General features: G+C 42.2%; 1 protein-coding gene across 1 annotated transcript in view; it reads left to right on the forward strand.

Annotated features, from left to right (window-relative positions):
- The window catches only part of LOC138358941 (nephrin-like), a 402,545-nt gene that overhangs the window by 357,807 nt on the left and 24,738 nt on the right, over nt 1–20,000 (forward strand). Inside the window, exon 3 of the mRNA XM_069317432.1 lies at nt 1,587–1,652. Coding sequence (XP_069173533.1) covers nt 1,601–1,652 — 52 coding nt within the window. The 5' untranslated portion in view covers nt 1,587–1,600. The remainder of the gene's footprint in view (nt 1–1,586; nt 1,653–20,000) is intronic.

A 20,000-nucleotide genomic window follows, 5' to 3' on the forward strand; every position in this document is an offset into this window, starting at 1 on the left:
GGAGATATGACTGAAGTACATAAGTGGATGAAGGACCCAACTTAAGGGGGAGATTTGACTGAATTATACAAATAAATGACATATACAAAAGTGATATACTGGATACAAATTGGACCTTCCTCTCTTGGGCCAGCTGTATATAGTGATTTCTTAGGGTGTTAAGCATGTATAAATTTCAGCATACATCAACACGGTTGCATTTATGCTGGTTGCTCCGATATGCATATGCATTCAATATACAGCAACGTGTGTATATTTATGCCTCTTCTGATATGCATATATTCTTGCGTACACTAACACGCATATATGCATGCATTCATTGATGAATATACTAACACGTATATGTTTTATGCTTACTCCAATATGCATACTCTCATGCATACACTAACAAGCACAAATACATTCATACCCCAACATACATATTTTCACATACATACAAACATACATACATATATACATACATATGTGCATAATATACACATGTAGTGTACGAATCATTCCATTTAACAGCCAAGGAGATTTTGCTTCTTTTCAAATATTTCTTTCGAAATAATTCCCCCCCCCCCCTTAATAGTCTTAATGTATTTTAAGTCAAAATGAAATATTCGACAAAAGCAAGTAAGTCAACTGGAGAGGGGAGCCGGGGGTGCCCGGGTGCCGGAAGCTCGTGTATCTTTACTATATATATTGTCTTCATCACTGTAACCGTGTTTACTATACAGTGTGTCCGTCACTGTACCCGTTCTCCGCCATTATAACCGTCTTCAATGCACACTATCATCTATCTCCCCGTCTAACATCTATCACTGAATCTCTATCTTCCTCTATCTCTCTATCTTTCTGTCTCACTATCTTTCTATATCTCGTTCTCTTATACCGGTATATCTCTATCTCTTTATGGCTATAACTTTATATCTCTCAGCAATATTTATGATACTTTTTACCGAACCATTCTCAGTTCATAGCGTTAGTGATAAAGCCTACGGACATTACTCTCCAGATTTAACTATGACTGCGCAATTTAATGAAAATCGCACCTGTGGGCAGTGTTACAAGGCTCATATTTCTTAAAGCATGTATCTTAGGCCTACCCCGACTAGCCTATGTCCCTCCCGAAACCCAGACCATTCACCCTTGTGTGAGCTTAGCCCTTAGCGTCTGGCCTCCTTCTCTGAACTGATATTCATACAGACATGTGTTCTATTTCAGTACATATATTTGAGTGCAAAGCTTGAATGGTGCCCAAATTACGTGATCACTGTAGACGCCACGAGACCTCAAGGATTCGAACTTAGGCAGCTAAGGTTTCCCAATGGCTGGAGTAGTTGTTAAAGTGCTCGACAGCCATTGAGTAGATCCGGACCGCCTAGGTTCGAATCCTTGAGGGGTCATATAATTTACAGTGATATATGTATAAAATGCAAGCTTAGGACTCCTTCCTCTATGTCAGATAAGCCGTAAATCAAAATAATTGTGTGTATAATTGTACATATCAATATACATACATGAACAAAATATTGATCTATATCAATATACATATATGAAACACAATTTAATGTCTACAGTACATGCGTTTATTTCAACAGGTGGCGAAGTGAAAATGCCTTCAAAGATGCTACTTTACCTGACTACCACCATCCTGCTCAGTCGAGGTACGTGCTACTTGGTGTCTTTTGTGGGTAAGGGAGACTTATTGTACTTTATACTTTGAATAAGGAACGTTCCGTAGCGTGTTACGTGGCGGCGCAAGTTATGTAGGGAACTCTCGTTTGAGTGTTACTTTACTGTGCTCCTGGTGTACCGAGCGCTACTAAGGGTGCTAGATTAGTGTACTCTTTAAGTATTGAGCGCTAGTTTGAGTGCTACTTTACTGTATTAAACGTGGAAGGATCGCTCATTTTGGGTGTTACGTTACTGTGCTCCTTGCACAGAGAACGCTCATTTAGTTGTTTCATTACCACGCTCTCTGTGTAGGGAGCTCTCATTTTGGGTGCTACTTAACGCTGCTCCTTTTGTAGGGAGCGCTTATTAGGTCCTCTATGTACTAGTGCAAGTCTGCTTCCTGGTGGCCACAACATCTGGCTACTGGTCTTAAATTATAATAGTAATAGTTATTGAACAACTTCACTTGTATATACATAAATGCATATAAGAACTCACATATATATATATATATATATATATATATATATATATATATATATATATATATATATATATATATATATATATATATTTTATGCTTCCACGGTCGAACTTCAGCTTATAAGCCCCAATTTTTAGCCATCGGTTGGTTAATACCGAAACTTGATTCCATCGGCAATCTTAAATTTTTTTATGAAAGTGATTTTCCATTGACAATGTGCCTTTTAGCTCCGTGCTTGTGATAAGATCTCAGTCATTGGGAAGAATGTTTCAGTTCTCATTTTGCAGCTCCTTCACCGGAAATAATGTTTTGAAGAAGTCTGTGAGGCTCGTATGTACCTCATATCCTCATAGCCATTAGGGAATCCATTCTTGACAAGGACCTGTACCTCACTACTGCGTTCCTGGTCCACCTGCTTCCAACCGGAGCTGTGTGGTAGAACCTGGTTGAACCAGGCTGGTTGAACCTGGTTAAACCTGCGCTGGGGAGACTAGTATACCCAGTATACTTATCTCAACATTGTAAACTTTGAGATATGAAATCAAACAATCGTTTCCCTGACTTACAACCAGGAAATAAATCCGTTGTATTCACTCTTCATTTTAACAAGTTAACCTTTACATTTTTAACAAGTTTAGCTCAATAGGGTTATATGTATACTGTGAGGTGTATCCCACTTCTCAGTGTATACTTTTAGGACTGAAGTACATACTTGTTGGTTGTTTAGTAAACTGTTATTGTGGCGTTAACAACCCTCCAGAGATAGGTAGATCTTAAGACCAGCAAAAATAAACTAATTCGGCTCAAAGTTTGTTCTTAAGCAGTAGCGAGGACGTGTTTAGGTGCCTGCATAGCACTGTCATCACCTCACCTGACGTAGGTGCCAGGGTTGAGGTTGAAGCCTTCCTTCTCCATGCCACCCATTCCAATACTCACCCATTAATATACTCACCCATTTCAATATTCACCCATTCCAATACTCACCCATTCCAATACTCACCCATTCCAATACTCACCCATTAAAATACTCACCCATTCCAATACTTATCCATTCCAATACTCACCCATTAATATACTCATCCATTTCAATATTCACCCATTCCAATACTCACCCATTCCAATACTCACCCATTCCAATACTCACCCATTAAAATACTCACCCATTCCAATACTTATCCATTCCAATACTAACCCATTAAAATACTCACCCATTAAAATACTCACCCATTAAAATACTCACCCATTAAAATACTCATCCATTCAATTCTTACTCATTCCAATACTCACCCATTCCAATATTCAACCTTTCCAATACACACCCATTCCAATACACACTCATTCCAATGCTCACCCCATTCCAATGGTCACCCCATTCCAATACACACCCATTCCACTCACCCATTCCATTCACCCTTTAATCAACAGATACAATTCGGATCTTTTCCACCAATAACAAAATATCCTATTATTTCCTCTAATTCTTATTAGGGATCGAACTCAGCACTTCTATTCTAAAATGCAAATAAAATAACATAAATTATCTATTTGCCTCAATTTTGGTCCTTCTTTTCCAAGCCATTTTATGGCATTTAACGCCGATTTTGAAAAGGGATTCCAAAAGTCCTTTTTGCAGGGCAACGATATGGGTTGAAAAATGTGTTGACATATTCATAGTATTATAACAAACCTCGTTAAAACAGAGAGAAAAATGAAAAGCCTGCCAATAATGCTTGTATAAAATGCAGGTTTTGATGAAGACTTATATATAATTGAATTTCATATTTATATATGCAAGCCTGTTTTAATTTATGCTCTTGGTAGGAACCAGTGGTGGTAGATTTTTAGTATCTGCTTGGATAATATTATTGTTATTAATAATTGTAATTATAGCTAATCAAATAATGATGATTCAAATAATTATAATATTTATCAGGATGGTACTAAAGAAAATAATATGTCGATAATTTGTTTTTTTTCATTCTTACTCAGCTTAAATTTTCATTATCACATCTTTGTTTTTTTTTTTCTCTCTCTCTCTCTCTCTCACACACACACACACACACACACACACACACACACACACACACACACACACACACACACACACACACACACATACACACTTTAACAATAGCTGGGCTACATTAGCAATGTCACTGATGATCCTATTGAAATGTGTAAGCAAGAGATGCTATCCTACACCAGCTCATCCTCTATTCTCCCTTGTGTACTTCTAGTACACTTCTAGTACACTTCTTGTACACATACAAGTGTCCTTACACGGTGCAGCAAAACCAATTACTGCTGTAGCTGTAACAACACATCTTGCAACATCAACATATCCTCGACATATGATCGTCCCAGCTATAGCTGGCCCCAAAATGCATGCGTGATTATCTTCGAACGGTGTAATTAAATAACGGAAGTTTCCTCGGCTAGGCGCCTTCATTGGGTAATTGCTTCCTTGTGCCCATAGTAAGGCCTGAGTTAGGTAAGGTTAGGGGGTTGTGATTCCATGAATGAAGCATTCAGACAGGTGAGATTTGAACACAGGAAGAGAGAAGGAATTGTTTCTAATCTGAAGTTCGATTATCTTTAGTTGCAAGTCCTCTGTAAATTTCTTTACTTAAACAGGAAGGAACGTCGCGAGATTGAAGAACTCTTGGTCAATGTTTTGCGGACGGATTGCTCTTAGGAATCTACAATTCAGTTTTCGACAACATCAAAGTCGTCGGTGTCTCTTCTGAAAAGGGGATACCTGTGGTTGACCATTAGGCACATTGCTCTGAAGTTAGGAGTCGAACCAGGAGCCTCGGGGACTGTTTTGCCAACTTTTGTTGTTGTTGAGAAGTCTGGAACCTCAGAGCTTTCGTAAAGTTTATGGGGGGAACGAGAGAGATGCTTTGGCTGTGGGATCTGTGGTTTGGTGGTGGTGGGTCGTGGTGGTGGGAGGAATGTGGTGTTTTCTATGTCTCTCTCTGTCTCTCTCTCTCATTCTCTGCCTCTGACTCTCTAACTTTGCCTTTCTCATTTCATTCTCTGTCTCTCTCTCTCTCTCTCTGCATGTTTACCCTTTCTCTTTTATTTCTTACGTACATTCTCTCTCTCACCCTTCCTTATCTCACTTCTCTATTCAGTCCCTCTTCATCTCTTTCTTGTCTCCCCTCTTCATTATTTATTTACTCTTTTCCCCTTCTCCCTCTTTCATTCTCATGTGCTTGTTCATGTTCTTCGTCTCCTGGCACCTCTCTCATGTTCGTACTTCATCATATTCTTTCATATATATCCGTCTCACTTTTCCTTTTTCACTTATCACTCTCTCCTATCTTTTCCTTGCCCTTTTCTCCTGCTCGAATCCATCTCTTACTCTCTCATCTCTCCATCATTCTTCCCCTTTTATCTCTCCCTTCACCGCCATGCTCTTCCCCTCTCGCCTCTCTCTCTCTCTCTCCCCCTCTCCCTCCTCCTTCCTTCCCTCTCCCTCCTCCCCTCTTAGCTAACATGTCATCGTTTATCGAGTTATTATTTCCTTTTCCTCCGTCCTCGACCATTCGCTTCCGATGAATCGTTGTGGAACGCGCGCACTCACACGCACACACACACGCACACACACACGCACACACACACACGCACACACACACACACACACACACACACACACACACACACACACACACACACACACACACACACACACACACACACGGTGCCAGGAAGTCGTTCGCTCATTCATAGTAATTTATTATCCATTACTGTAGTCTGAGACGTTGGCTGGGAGTCCTCTCTCTCTCTTCTCTCTCTCTCTCTCTCTCTCTCTCTCTCTCTCTCTCTCTCTCTCTCTCTCTCTCTCTCTCTCTCTCTCTCTCTCTTCTCTCTCATCCTCTCTCTTCTCTCTCACCTCTGTCTCGCTCTCTTACATTTATATACATATAATCATTTTAGAGTAGCGAGGCGGGTCGAGAAAGTGGATATTAACTCACCTTGTCACTTGAGTGTTGAGTGAGGTGAGGAGCGAGGGGAGAGGGTGGGAGGGGTGAGGATGACCCTTGAGTACAAAGGAGTCAACAGGTAAGAGATAGCGAGAAGGCCAGTGGTGGGGTGTGAGGGAGGAGGAAGAGGGAGAGGTGATGATGCTGGGGATGTAAATGTTAGATAAGGCTGGAATAGACGTGGTGAAATTATGCTTTGAGGTGAACTCGATTTAGTAAATAAGAGAGAGAGAGCCACGCCCATCCCTCAGGTGAGCCATGCCCATCCCTCAGGTGAGCCACGCCCATCCCTCAGGTAAGCCACGCCCATCCCTCAGGTGGGCCACGCCGGGGATTGAACGCCGACCTGCATGAAGGCAGACCGTCGCTCTACCGTCCAGCCCATCAGGTGACCCTGGGCTCCTGGTGGGGTTCACATACACTACTTTCCCACACCCCGAACACCTTGTTGAGGCAGGGTGGGGGCTCTGGTGGCTAGGAGCCGCTCATCCACTATATTATTGTCTCAAAGAAGGAATTTTGGGCCTTTTTGGTGTCCATTAGAGTTAAATCCCGCTCCGTGCAGTCGTTACTGCAAATCACCTTCTGCCAGCTGTCTTTGTCAATGGAAAAGATCACCATAGTTCCGTACACAACCCCGGTAATTAGGCCCAACACGGTTAAGACCTTCACAACCTTCCACAAGACACAAAGTACCCATAAAATCGCTCTTCTCACGGTGGCAAGGAAGCGTTTATTGTTGGTGTGCGGGGAGGTGGAGAGCCCGTGGGTGAACCCTCCGCTATCCTCCTCAAGACACCTCACACCGTAATTCTTCTCCGTCTCCCAGGTGGTCGTGTCCTGGTCCTTCTCCCAGGTCGTGGTCGTGTCACGATCTTCGCCGTAGATTCTACCGTTTCTTAATCTCATCTTAGATCTTATACTTAATTGTTAAGTAAATAATAATAAATCAAGTTGTGACGCTGCCTCTACAGTGAACTATCATAGTTAGTGATAATTTAGTTAGGTTGGAAAGGTATTGGGAGACGGAGAATAGCAGCAGGAAGTGTGTGAGAATTAATATCTGGTACAAGTGTTGTAGTGTGATAGTGACATGAGAGGAGTACAGTACGAGAGAGAGAGAGAGAGAGAGAGAGAGAGAGAGAGAGAGAGAGAGAGAGAGAGAGAGAGAGAGAGAGAGAGAGAGAGAGAGAGAGAGAGAGAGAGAGAGAGAGATAGAGAGAGAGAGAGAGAGAAAGAGAGAGAGAGAGAGAGAGAGAGAGAGAGACAGAGACAGAGAGAGAGAGAGAGAGAGAGAGAGAGAGAGAGAGAGAGAGAGAGAAAGAGAGAGAGAAAGAGAGAGAGAGAGAGAGAGAGAGAGAGAGAGAGAGAGAGAGAGAGAGAGAGAGAGAGAGAGAGAGAGAGAGAGAGAGAGAGAGACAGAGACAGAGAGAGAGAGAGAGACAGAGAGAGAGAGAGAGAGAGAGGAAAAGGACAACATCCTTACACACATGACCACACCAACACCACATAACCATGTAATATAATACACAACCAACACCTGTTCAGACCATACTGCTAAAATGCCAGCACCTTTACCAACTATTCCCTCAAACGTACAAATATGAACTGTTGGACTCGAAGTACAGGTCACGAAAAATTATAAACCCAAAAACCATAGTTGTTCCTAGGCCTAGCACAGCACATATATGTACTATACCTTAGGCCTAAGAGAGCGGATACTAGAGAGATACTTGAACAGATTAAATGAGTTCTATTGACACATTTCCATTTTCTTAATGTGTCAATTGTGCTAATTCTAACATATAAAGTGGGAGCTTCTCTGGGTCTAACAGTGTATTTTTGCACGTTTGGGCAAATTGTCGGTGTAAGTACAGTCAGTGTAGCGGGATCCGCTCACACGAGCACTTTAAGAAACTTTATTATCTGTTAATGGTCGTGCAAGTGGAACTTTGACCCGGAAGTGTGTGTGTCCAAACGTAAGGGTCTCACAGGCGGCGAGGCACTCACGCACTCTTCCAGCGAAAGGAAAACTTGTTTTTCCCTCATATAACCACAATACATTCCAATATAATATTTTAAATAGTAGCAGATACCAGGAGAATTGTTTATGAATCCCACTAATATCAATAACACTCATATTGTAAACAATGACTATGGACTTGAAATTATTTTTAAAAATCAGAAAAATAACTTGGGGGGAATTTGCTGCAGTTAAGAAAATTAGTTTCAGAATATAATTTCTGTTGTAAATGTACTGTTGATAGTGTTATACTGTTGTAAATGTGCTGTTGATAGTGTTATACTGTTGTAAATGTTCTGTTAATAGTGTTTTTCTGATGTAAATGTTCTGTTGATAGTGTTTTTCTGATGTAAATGTTCTGTTGACAGTGTTTAACTAATGTTGATGTTGCTTTACAGATGTTTTTTCTTATGTTTATGTAAAAGCATTGATGTTTATGATGGGTGAATGTGGCGTAGCTCGCTTGTGGGTGTGTTTTGCTATGATAAAGTTGGTTGACTGGTGATGTCAGGTTAATGTTATTGGTGTGTTTTGGTTGTAACTAATTATTGTGTGTTGTAATGATGGTAATGTTGTCATGGCCTTCAAAAGCTTCGCTATCTGTAGCGTAAATATTTGACCGCTTTTTCGCTACTTTCATACAACGAAAATCTAAATTTTACGAGTGTTAATTATTTGGTTATATATTTTTTTTGGCTAGTGGGATTTTTTTTTAATTTCTTTGTGGTACAGTGTAATAAATTCACAATGTAATTTTGTATTTTTATTTCAATTTTATCCAGTACAGGGATGGTCGATTAATGTAAACTTTTGTTAATTATTCTCCAACGACAGGATTACAAGAATAAATTCACTGCGTTATTATTAGGAATTTATTCTCGATTTGCATTTATTTCTGTATTTATTCTTTATTTAAACAACTGTCATACTGGAATTATTTTGGAAATGCGGAAGCTGTATCTCCGGAATTATTATTCTTGAATTAAGAAACTGTTCGTTTGAGACGACCGTGTCTAAGGTCTACGGAAGACGTTGCAGAACGATGCGAAATATTGTCAATTGCAGAGTTTGTGTGTGTGCAATCACCTAGTTGTACTAGCCTAGTTGTGCTTCCGGGGGAGTTGAGCTTCGGCTTTTTTGGTCTCGCCGCTCAACTGTCAATCAACCGGTGTACAGATTCTTTATACTTATGTGTGTGTTTGTGTGTGTGGGTGTGTGTGTGTGTGTGTGTGTGTGTGTGTGTGAGTGTTTGTGTATGTGTATCACCTCTTCTATTTCCGTTTCATTAGCGTGTTTGCCATACATCCAAACACACGTTCTACTAAACTGGATCGACTTAAATCCTCAATGTAGGTGTAAGCTTAAACACCTGGGATAAATAAATGACTTGGATTAAAGAAGGTTAGAAGTCACGTATATTCTAAGCCAGTCTTGTATTTTGTTATAGAAATTGAGTTGAAATGTAACACTGACATAGACATCATGAAATTGTTCAGTTTTGGGGTAGTTGTTATGAAATTGTTCAGTTCTGGTGTAGTTGTGTAGCTATTGAGCAGTTGTAGAGTTACGTATTTGTTGTGTAGTTCTGTAGTTGTTGTAGAGTTATTGTGGGATCTTGTAGCTGTTTTGTGAGGTCTGTAGTTGTTCAGAGGTTATGAAGTTGTAGAGTTGCGATGTAGTTTTAGTGTAGTTGGTGTGTATTGTTGTGGAGTGGTTGTGCAGTTGTTGTGAAGTTGTGTAGCTATTGTGTGTTGTATAGTTATTGTGTAGTTATTTTGTAGTTGTGTAGTTCTTGCAGTTATGTAATTGTCCAGTTCTGTAGGTGTTTAAATTTTGCAGTTGTGTAGTTCTAACAGTTGTTGTGTATGTGTGCAGTTGTTATGTAGGTGTGTAGTTGTCGTGTAGGTGTGTAGTTGTCGTGTAGCTGCTTTGTAATTATCGTGAAGTTAAAGGAAACGGTATTGCTTCTTGTCCCCCCTTTCTCATTTCTCCCTCCCTCCCCTCCTTCCCCTTCCCTTCCCTTACATTCCTCCCTAATCCTCCCTTTATCCCTCCAACATTTATTTTAAACCTCCTCGCCCCTCCCCCCGCCCTCCAGTACCTCCTCCACCTCCCTCCACCAACCACCTCCATAAAGCAAAAAAAAAAATATTTCTTAAAAAAAAAATATCTAAAAAGTTTCTTTAAAAACAAAAACTCCAAAAAACTTTCTTTAAAAACTAATCCCTAATACCCCCTTATCCCCCCTTCCCCCCAACACTCTCCTGGCAGCGTAATAAATTTGGTGGATAAATTGCCTCGCAGGTAGATGTAACTACTGTAATTATTTCAGTGGATTTATGTCCAATGGTAGCCTTTAAGTTTAGGGTTCATTAATCCCGCCCTAATCCGTCGGGGGTTAGGGATTAACCTAGAAGGTGGGCGGCTATGCCTCGCTACTCGAGTCTGCGCATAGTGAGCATGAAGGTGGGATTAATATATATATATATATATATATATATATATATATATATATATATATATATACATATATATATATATATATATATATATATATATATATATATATATATATATATATATATATATATATATATATATATATTACACCCACACACTGAGTGTGTGTGTGTGTGTGTGTGTGTGTGTGTGTGTGTGTGTGTGTGTGTGTGTGTGTGTGTGTGTGTGTTGTGTGTGTGTGTGTGTGTGGGTGTTTTTGTAATTATTTTTGTCGTGTAATTGTTGTGTTTTTGTGTGTTTTTGTTTTTTGCAAGAGAGAGGGGCTTTTGTTGCAACCGCTTGAGTGTGAGTGCTGGAGGGATTTATTAATCTCTACCCGCTTGTGTTCCTGTAAGCTAACGTGGACCTCATGATTTCTGGAAAGTAAAGTCTTTTATTTGTGTGTTATTAAGTCTTGTTAACGAGTTCCAGCTCTATTGTTTTCTTTAGATTGAACGGTCTCCTTGCTTGATACAGGTGAATTGGTGCTTTTAGACTCCCTCAGCTGTATTAAACATGCTACAGGTGAACCACCACTACCAAACATGCTACAGGTGAACCACCTCTACCAAACATGCTACAGGTGAACCACCACTACCAAACATGCTACAGGTGAACCACCACTACCAAACATGCTACAGGTGAACCACCACTACCAAACATGCTACAGGTGAACCACCACTACCAAACATGCTACAGGAGAACCACCACTACCAAACATGCTACAGGAGAACCACCACTACCTAACATGCTACAGGAGAACCACCACTACCAAACATGCTACAGGAGAACCACCACTACCAAACATGTTACAGGTGAACCACCACTACCAAACATGTTACAGGTGAACCACCACTACCAAACATGCTACAGGTGAACCACCACTACCAAACATGTTACAGGTGAACCACCACTACCAAACATGCTACAGGTGAACCACCACTACCAAACTTGTTACAGGTGAACCACCACTACCAAACATGCTACAGGAGAACCACCACTACCAAACATGCTACAGGAGAACCACCACTACCAAACATGCTACAGGAGAACCACCACTACCTAACATGCTACAGGAGAACCACCACTACCAAACATGCTACAGGTGAACCACCTCTACCAAACATGCTACAGGTGTACCACCACCACTACCAAACACGCTACAGGTGAACCACACCTACCAAACATGCTACAGGTGAACCACCTCTGTCAAACATTCTACAGGTCAACCAACTCTACCAAACATGCTACAGGTGAACCACCACTACCAAACATGTTACAGGTGAACCACCACTACCAAACATGTTACAGGTGAACCACCACTACCAAACATGCTACAGGTGAACCACCACTACCAAACATGTTACAGGTGAACCACCACTACCAAACATGTTACAGGTGAACCACCACTACCAAACATGCTACAGGTGAACCACCACTACCAAACATGTTACAGGTGAACCACCACTACCAAACATGCTACAGGTGAACCACCACTACCAAACATGTTACAGGTGAACCACCACTACCAAACATGCTACAGGAGAACCACCACTACCAAACATGCTACAGGAGAACCACCACTACCAAACATGCTACAGGAGAACCACCACTACCTAACATGCTACAGGAGAACCACCACTACCAAACATGCTACAGGAGAACCACCTCTACCAAACATGCTACAGAAGAACCACCACTACCAAACATGCTACAGAAGAACCACCACTACCAAACATGCTACAGGAGAACCACCACTACCAAACATGCTACAGGAGAACCACCACTACCAAACATGCTACAGGTGAACCACCTCTACAAAACATGCTACAGGTGAACCACCACTACCAAACATGCTACAGGAGAACCACCACTACCAAACATGCTACAGGTGAACCACCACTACCAAACATGCTACAGAAGAACCACCACTACCAAACATGCTACAGGAGAACCACCACTACCAAACATGCTACAGGTGAACCACCTCTACCAAACATGCTACAGGAGAACCACCACTACCAAACATGCTACAGGTGAACCACCTCTACCAAACATGCTACAGGAGAACCACCTCTACCAAACACCAGCCCGAAGCAAGCGGTGAAAAACAGTGAATATTTTCCTAATACTTTACACTCTCATTCACGGCTTCGATGATATAAAACATGGAGCAGAATGTAAAGAAACGTTAAAACAATATTTTACGTTTTTTTTTTGTTTGTTTTTTTATTCAAAGGATCATTGAATGTTCGGGAAATAGTAACGAGACATATTTTTTTCTGTTTTAAACTAAAGGGTTCACAGGAAGAAGGAGATTTTTATTCTGTGGGTCATTGTCAGGTTTTCGTGTCAACAGAGCAATCTATTATACAGTAGCAATCTATTATACAGGAATGAAAATATAGTCTCTCGCGTTCCAGGAGCGTTTTTAAACACTTTTTTTTAATGTATAATGTTTTTTTTCAATGGTGGCAGCTGGTCAACTGTCATGGTTGTTCATTATTGTCATGTTATGGTGGGAAATATTGTCGTAGTTATGGGAATAACAATGATAATAATATTAATAATTATAATTAATTAATAATAATTAAAGAGCCGAATCCTTCAAGTGGTATTCATCAATCATTCGACGTGGGCATGCCATAGATGGCACGTGTGCCACAGGGTTGTGTATTCTCCTGTGTAACTACTTAATGACAGTCAGAGGGTAAGACCAAAGGCTGGTCTTACCAAAAGACGATGAATATATCAATGAAAACCCCCTTAAATCTATTTTGATGACCACGTTGGCAAAGTTATTGTTGCTCCTCATAAAAGCAAATTGGTGGCTATATCACGGAGGTAGGAAATATATCGTCCTGTCAAATAAGTAAAGCAAATACAGATATACAACCTATCAATTAGCATATTAGTAGTGGAAGCTCACGAACCAGTGGCTGGATTGTCTACATAGCCACTGTAGTGTGTGTGTATATGTGTGTGTGTGTGTGTGTGTGTGTGTGTGTGTGTGTGTGTGTGTGTGTGTGTGTGTGTGTGTGTGTGTGTGTGTGTGTGTGATGATATCGAATACGACAGAAGGACCAGATCAATGATTCTCAAAATTTTTCTCACTTTTATATATATGGCCTGTCATTGTGATAGGCATTTCATTGGTCCTGTCAACATTTTCCAAAGCAGGGTTGAAGTGAATATAAGTTAGTTATGTATACGATTGCTCAAGCTAAGATGGTTGAGGAGAAGTATAGTGACCCTTGAGATAGCGAGCCTTCTGCAGATTTCTTCTTTCCTATGTTCTTATGGTAGTTGGGGCTGTGTGCTGGATGTTCTCTCGTGGTCTTCAAGATGGTAGAATGTATCTGAGTGACAGCTGGTTGGTAACAGTTAGTTTAAGATAGTTTGAGATGAAGTGCTTCGCCGATGTCTAATCTTGGATGAATTTTCGATGTATCAATATATTTTGTTGTTGTTTTTGGCATTGGTGGTTCAGCCCGTCCTGTCTAGTTGTCACGAACTTCAGAAAAATTATATACAAAATTGCCGGAATCTAACCCCAAGAAGAAGACAGAGTTGATCACCTACTTGTAACAAGAACACCTCAGACTTGTTTAAGAAGAACTCTCCCGACAGCAGCTAAGTGTCTTGAATGGGACTAATGTCGTCTATGCCTTCACAAGACCACTTGGGAGCTGTCAGCCTTTCCCCCCCCCCCCCCCAAAGATCTCACTTTATAAGCCAGACAAAAGTCTTTCTTTCAAGACGCCTGAGAATGCAAAACATATGCTCCACAAAAGAATATAATCTCTATACACAGCCAGATCACCACCAGAGATTTCATGACACAACCTCTACTCATCGTGTTATTATTATGTTCTTGATGTTATAACAACTCGCAAAAATAAGAGGCTGCTGGGTTTTCATGTTATGAGTCCATCACACCATTGGTGAGCTTCCTCTCACTCCTAATACCTTTCCCCACACGTCGAAACCTTCCGCACCACTCCCACACATATTGTCACACCACCAGGGAGGGAGCCGGTCGGCCGAGCGGACAGCACGCGGGACTTGTGGTCCTGGGTTCGATCCCAGGCGCCGGCGAGAAACAATGGGCAGAGTTTCTTTCACCCTATGCCCCTGTTACCTAGCAGTAAAATAGGTACCTGGGTGTTAGTCAGCTGTCACGGGCTGCTTCCTGGGGGTGGAGGCCTGGTCGAGGACCGGGCCGCGGGGACACTAAAAGCCCCGAAATCATCTCAAGATAACCTCAAGATAACCAGTACCTTGTGCCACACTCTCAACACCTGCCCATGCATGCTCCTCACACTCACAATACCTTCCCTCCACACACACTCCCACACTCAAAATACCTTTCCCCACATCCCCACACTCCCGCAACACCTTCCCCCACAGGGTCAACAAGCCACCAATGGCTAACTGCATAAGGCTTGTAAGTCAACACACCGGCCCCAGAGCCCACAGAATTAAGCAATTTTAGTAATCATGTTTTCTCTGTTCTAATTTAAACATTTCAAGGCCATCAAGCTGCTGGGGCTAATGACTAAATATTTCTTGGGAAATGTTTACAGTGTGAGAGATTGATGTGATTACTCTGACAGTCTCATCAATTGTCCATTCTACCCAAATATCTTCTACCATCTAGGGGGTGAAGAAACACTTGATCATTTAATCTCTCCATTTTAATCGTTCGACTTTTTGTCATCAATGTGACATCTTCAGGAGTACACTGTTGCACTATACTGAGCTTACAACGTTGTTGTTGTTTTAGATTCAACAACTTGGAACATAAAGTTCCAAATAGCCCGGGCTACGGTGAGCCCGTAGTGGACTTAATTGGCACAGGAGCAGGGCTGTAACTCGACACTTATAAATGTCTAGATTTTTCCTTGTAAGTGTAGAGTACACCTCAAACTACGATTCATCTAACCCCCTTAATCCTATGGAGCGGCGAAGGATAGGGTGAGGTGATTGCTGCCTGACTCCGGCTTCTAGCTGTCCACCAGGTCTTACATCTTCCCTTTGGGTCAATGGAGAACCATCAAACAGTTGTATACTCGAAGTCGAATTCATCTGGATGTTGATTACTGGTGTCAGCTCCTGAATGAACACAGCCTCAAGCATACGAAGCCTCCTACGATAGTCAGTGTGTGTGATTAGTTGGATCGTAAGAGGCAATCGGCAGCTGACACCAGTAATTAACATTCAGATTAATTCAACCGTGTGTAATTACCTAAGTGTAGTTACAGGATGAGAGCTACGCTCGTGGTGTCCCGTCTTCCCAGCACTCTTTGTCATATAACTCTTTGAAACTACTGACGGTCTTGGCCTCCACCACCTTCTCGCCTAACTTGTTCCAACCGTCTACCACTCTGTTCGCGAAAGTGAATTTTCTTATATTTCTTCGGCATCTGTGTTTAGCTAGTTTAAATCTATGACCTCTTGTTCTTAAAGTTCCAGGTCTCAGGAAATCTTCCCTGTCGATTTTATCAATTCCTGTTACTATTATGTGTGTGTGTGTGTGTGTGTTTGTTTGTTTGTTTTTTGTTGCTTACAGAGAGACAGACAAATTAAGAGAGAGATAAAGGAGAGAACGAGAGAAAGTCACAGACCAACTCACTCAAATATGGTGAAAACAGTTTGATGAAACAGGAAACAAATATCATTTGCTCTTAAAATTTTAGTAACAATTTCGATGCCACTAATAAAACCAATTTACGACGATAATAATAAGTATAACAACAATAATAATACAATTATCTGAATCATATTTTTAACAGGAGCAATGATAACAAACAGCAATAACCCAAAATATAACTTAATAAAGTCTTAAACTTACATAAACAAACTTACACGAGACACGCAAGTAAGTCCTCAGTAAAAACACTGCCAGAAGTCGCTGATGATAAGGGCGGCGACCTGTACCGCGGGACTCACAAAATGGTCCTAATAGTGAACAAATACTGCTATGAGCTCCTATTGGGGCTTTGGACCCATCCCCCCTGTGGCTAGTGGTCTCTCTCTCTCTCTCTCTCTCATGCGGAGCGTCAAGTAATTCCACTTTTATTTTGGTGATTACAGAGCCAATCACTGATTAATATGGACACTAAGGGAGATTTTCGCACGCACACGCCACCATTTGTACACGCACATGGGTGTGTACACGCACACGCGACTACTCAAGGTTAAGAGGTGGTCCCATGAACGAAAGTTCAACCTTCACAAATACACACACACACACACACACACACACACACACACACACACACACACACACACACACACACACACACACACACACACACACACACACTCGACCACATCAAGTTTTTGCGAACTCTTAAAATTCAGAGAATTATGGATCCAAACATATCCAGGGGAGGGTGTACCAGGTAGGGACAGGGAGGGTGTGTATCAGGGGGAGAGGTGGGGATGTCAGGGGAGGGGGGCGTCAGGGGAGGAGGGGGGGTGTCTGGGGGAGGGGGGTGTCAAGGTAGGGGGGTGTCAAGGGAGGGGGGGTGTCAAGGGAGGGGGGTGTGGTGTCGTCAGGGGAGGTGTACTGTGTTTGACGGTAATAAGCAGTGCGGGTGAGGTGATAACCCAAGGTTGTTGTCGTTTTAGATTCAGCAACTGGGAACCAAACCTTCCAAGCAGCACGGGCTATGCCCTGGACCATTCGTCCTGGACCATTCTCAAGTCGACAATCGACTTGAGAATGGTCCAGGACGGACCGACACATCGTCGTCCCTTCACCTTGAGGAACAATCAAGTCTCAAGGAACAATCTCAAGGAAAAGTTTCAAGGAACAGTCTCAAGAAACAGTCTCAGTCACACGTCTGAATCAAGTTGTGTAGTGAAGTGTGGGCTGAGGGAGGGGGGAGGGGGAATGTGGGGAAAGGGGGGAAGTGGAGGGGAGGGGGGGTTATGGCACAGGTGCTGAGACGGTCAACTGTAGTAATGATGATGTTGCTTACCATGCAACATGGTGAAAGGTTAAATTTATCTTCACTTGTTGCAAGGGTGAACTGGGATGCTCTTTCTCTCTCTCTCTCTCTCTCTCTCTCTCTCTCTCTCTCTCTCTCTCTCTCTCTACCCTTACGCCACATAGGTGCACAAGACAATTATCTCCAGCTAAACTGAGCTTAGCAACAATGCTTTGATGTCTTCTATATTTTATGTAAGGCATCTTGCCAGTGTTTACCTTGTGTGTGTGTGTGTGTGTGTGTGTGTGTGTGTGTGTGTGTGTGTGTGTGTGTGTGTGTGTGTGTGTGTGTGTGTGTGTGTGTGTGTGTGTGTGTATCCCATCCGACCTTGCCCCCCCCCTCTCAAGTCTTCTTCCAAACACACCTATTAGACCACACTAATTGGCCTCCCATTGTTATAACACCCCACCAACCCCCTTCTTTTCCCCTTCTTTTCCCCCATTCTCTCTCTCTCTCACCTCTCCCCCCATCACTACCTCCTATCCCTCCCCCTCCCCTTCCCCCTACCAATCAGCTCCACACTCACACCGTACACAGGAGAGGGAGCCACGCTATTTTACCAACGTATGTACTAAGCAAACCAATTCGAGGAGCAATCATGCCACATTTTCTTGACATTTTCCGCGCCAGGAGGCAGGGCGTCCCCCAAACGAGACCGTGGAGAAGTGGGCAGGAATAAACTTCATTTCATGGACACCGGTTCGAGCCTCTGGCAAGACTAGAAGAGGCCTTTGAAGCCTGTGGCAGCGTTTGCAAGATCCCTGGCGCCTGGGGGAGGTATAGTGGCCCTATCCTTGCTACCTCCTGTAAGGGGGAATATTGGCCAACATACTAGGATATGTTGGCCCACCTATGTGGGGCACATGTTGGCTCGCCTATTGGCGAGGTTATCCCACATACTGGGGGGATATTGGCTCACATACTGGCGATTTTGACCCACATTTTAAGGATTTTAGCAAACATGTTGGGAATATTGGCGCATATTTTGGGGCATGCTGCCTCACATATTGGGAATATTGTACCCCCCACATATTGGGATTATTGCCTCACATATTAGGAATGTTGTCCTGCATGTCGGGTCATATATATTGACCCACATATTGGAAATATTGGTCCACATATCGTGTTATATTTCGCATTTTTGGTTACACTAAACCTTGAGATTTTCTGGTAACAATTATAGTGACTCCCCCCACCTCCCTCACACTTGTAGTGAGCCACATTCCCTTCCATTTCCTGCCCCTTTCCATCATGGTTATGTCACGTTTCCATTCCATTTCTCCTCATAGTTCCCTTCCCTTCATAATGGGATGTTTGTCCATTTCCCTTTCCATCTCCCTTCAAACTCTTTCAGTTCTCCTAACTGCTGGGTTTAGTAAGGTAAAGAGGCACAAATAGATTAATAGGAGGGGTTGAAAGAAATGGGTTTATTGGTTTAAAGAAATAAGGGTTATGTAGTTTAAAGAAATGGGGGGATTATGTAGTTTAAAGAAATAAGGGTTATGTGGTTTTAAAGAAATAGGTTGATAGTAATGAAAAAAAATTGGTTTTTGGGGTTTAATGAAATAGGTTTATGGTTTTGAAATAAATGGGTTAATGGGACTGAAAAGAGGATTCAGTGACAGATCTTCAAAAGACTGAGTCCTTAGCGTAATTAAACACCTGTGAAGCCGTGTACTAATTAAAAGTATTTGGGTCGTATCACACAGTCGTAGACTGACCCAGCCCGGATTCTTGAGTTGTCACAACGTACAAAAAATGATGTACTAAACTGGCAGAACCCAACCAGACCAAACCGTTGGAAGACCTTTTTGCGTAGGAAAGGTGATTGTGAGCCGCTATGTTTTATAGTACATTATATTTGGCCCGATGGCGATTTTAGCGTCGAAATAAGAAGAATTGGGGGGGGGGGGATTATTCAGGGGAAAGCGCCAAGCCATTACGACTTTATAGCATTTGGAAAGGATCAGGACCAGGATTTGGGATGGAACGGGGGGAAGGAATGGTGCCCAACCACTTGTGGACAGTCGGGGGGATTGAATGCCGACCGGCATGAAGCGAGACCGTCGCTCTACCGTCCAGCCCAAGTGGTTAGACAAGAGGAGATTGGGGAAGGGGGGGAAGGGAGTTCGATGTTCGTAGATGGGATGTGTCGATGGGGCAGACTAATACATCCATTCACGAATGGATGTTTGACGTTTGGATAATAATGCACATGGATATGGTGAATATTCCTGTGTGTGTGTTTAGACTTAAACCCAAATGTGCATGAAGGAGGAGAGAGTGTGGACAGGTGTAAATATTAAGAAAGAGGAAGAGAGAATGGTAGACATAGGAAGAAACAA

Source organism: Procambarus clarkii, chromosome 87 (genome assembly GCF_040958095.1).
Source record: "Procambarus clarkii isolate CNS0578487 chromosome 87, FALCON_Pclarkii_2.0, whole genome shotgun sequence".
Taxonomy (NCBI): domain Eukaryota; kingdom Metazoa; phylum Arthropoda; class Malacostraca; order Decapoda; family Cambaridae; genus Procambarus; species Procambarus clarkii.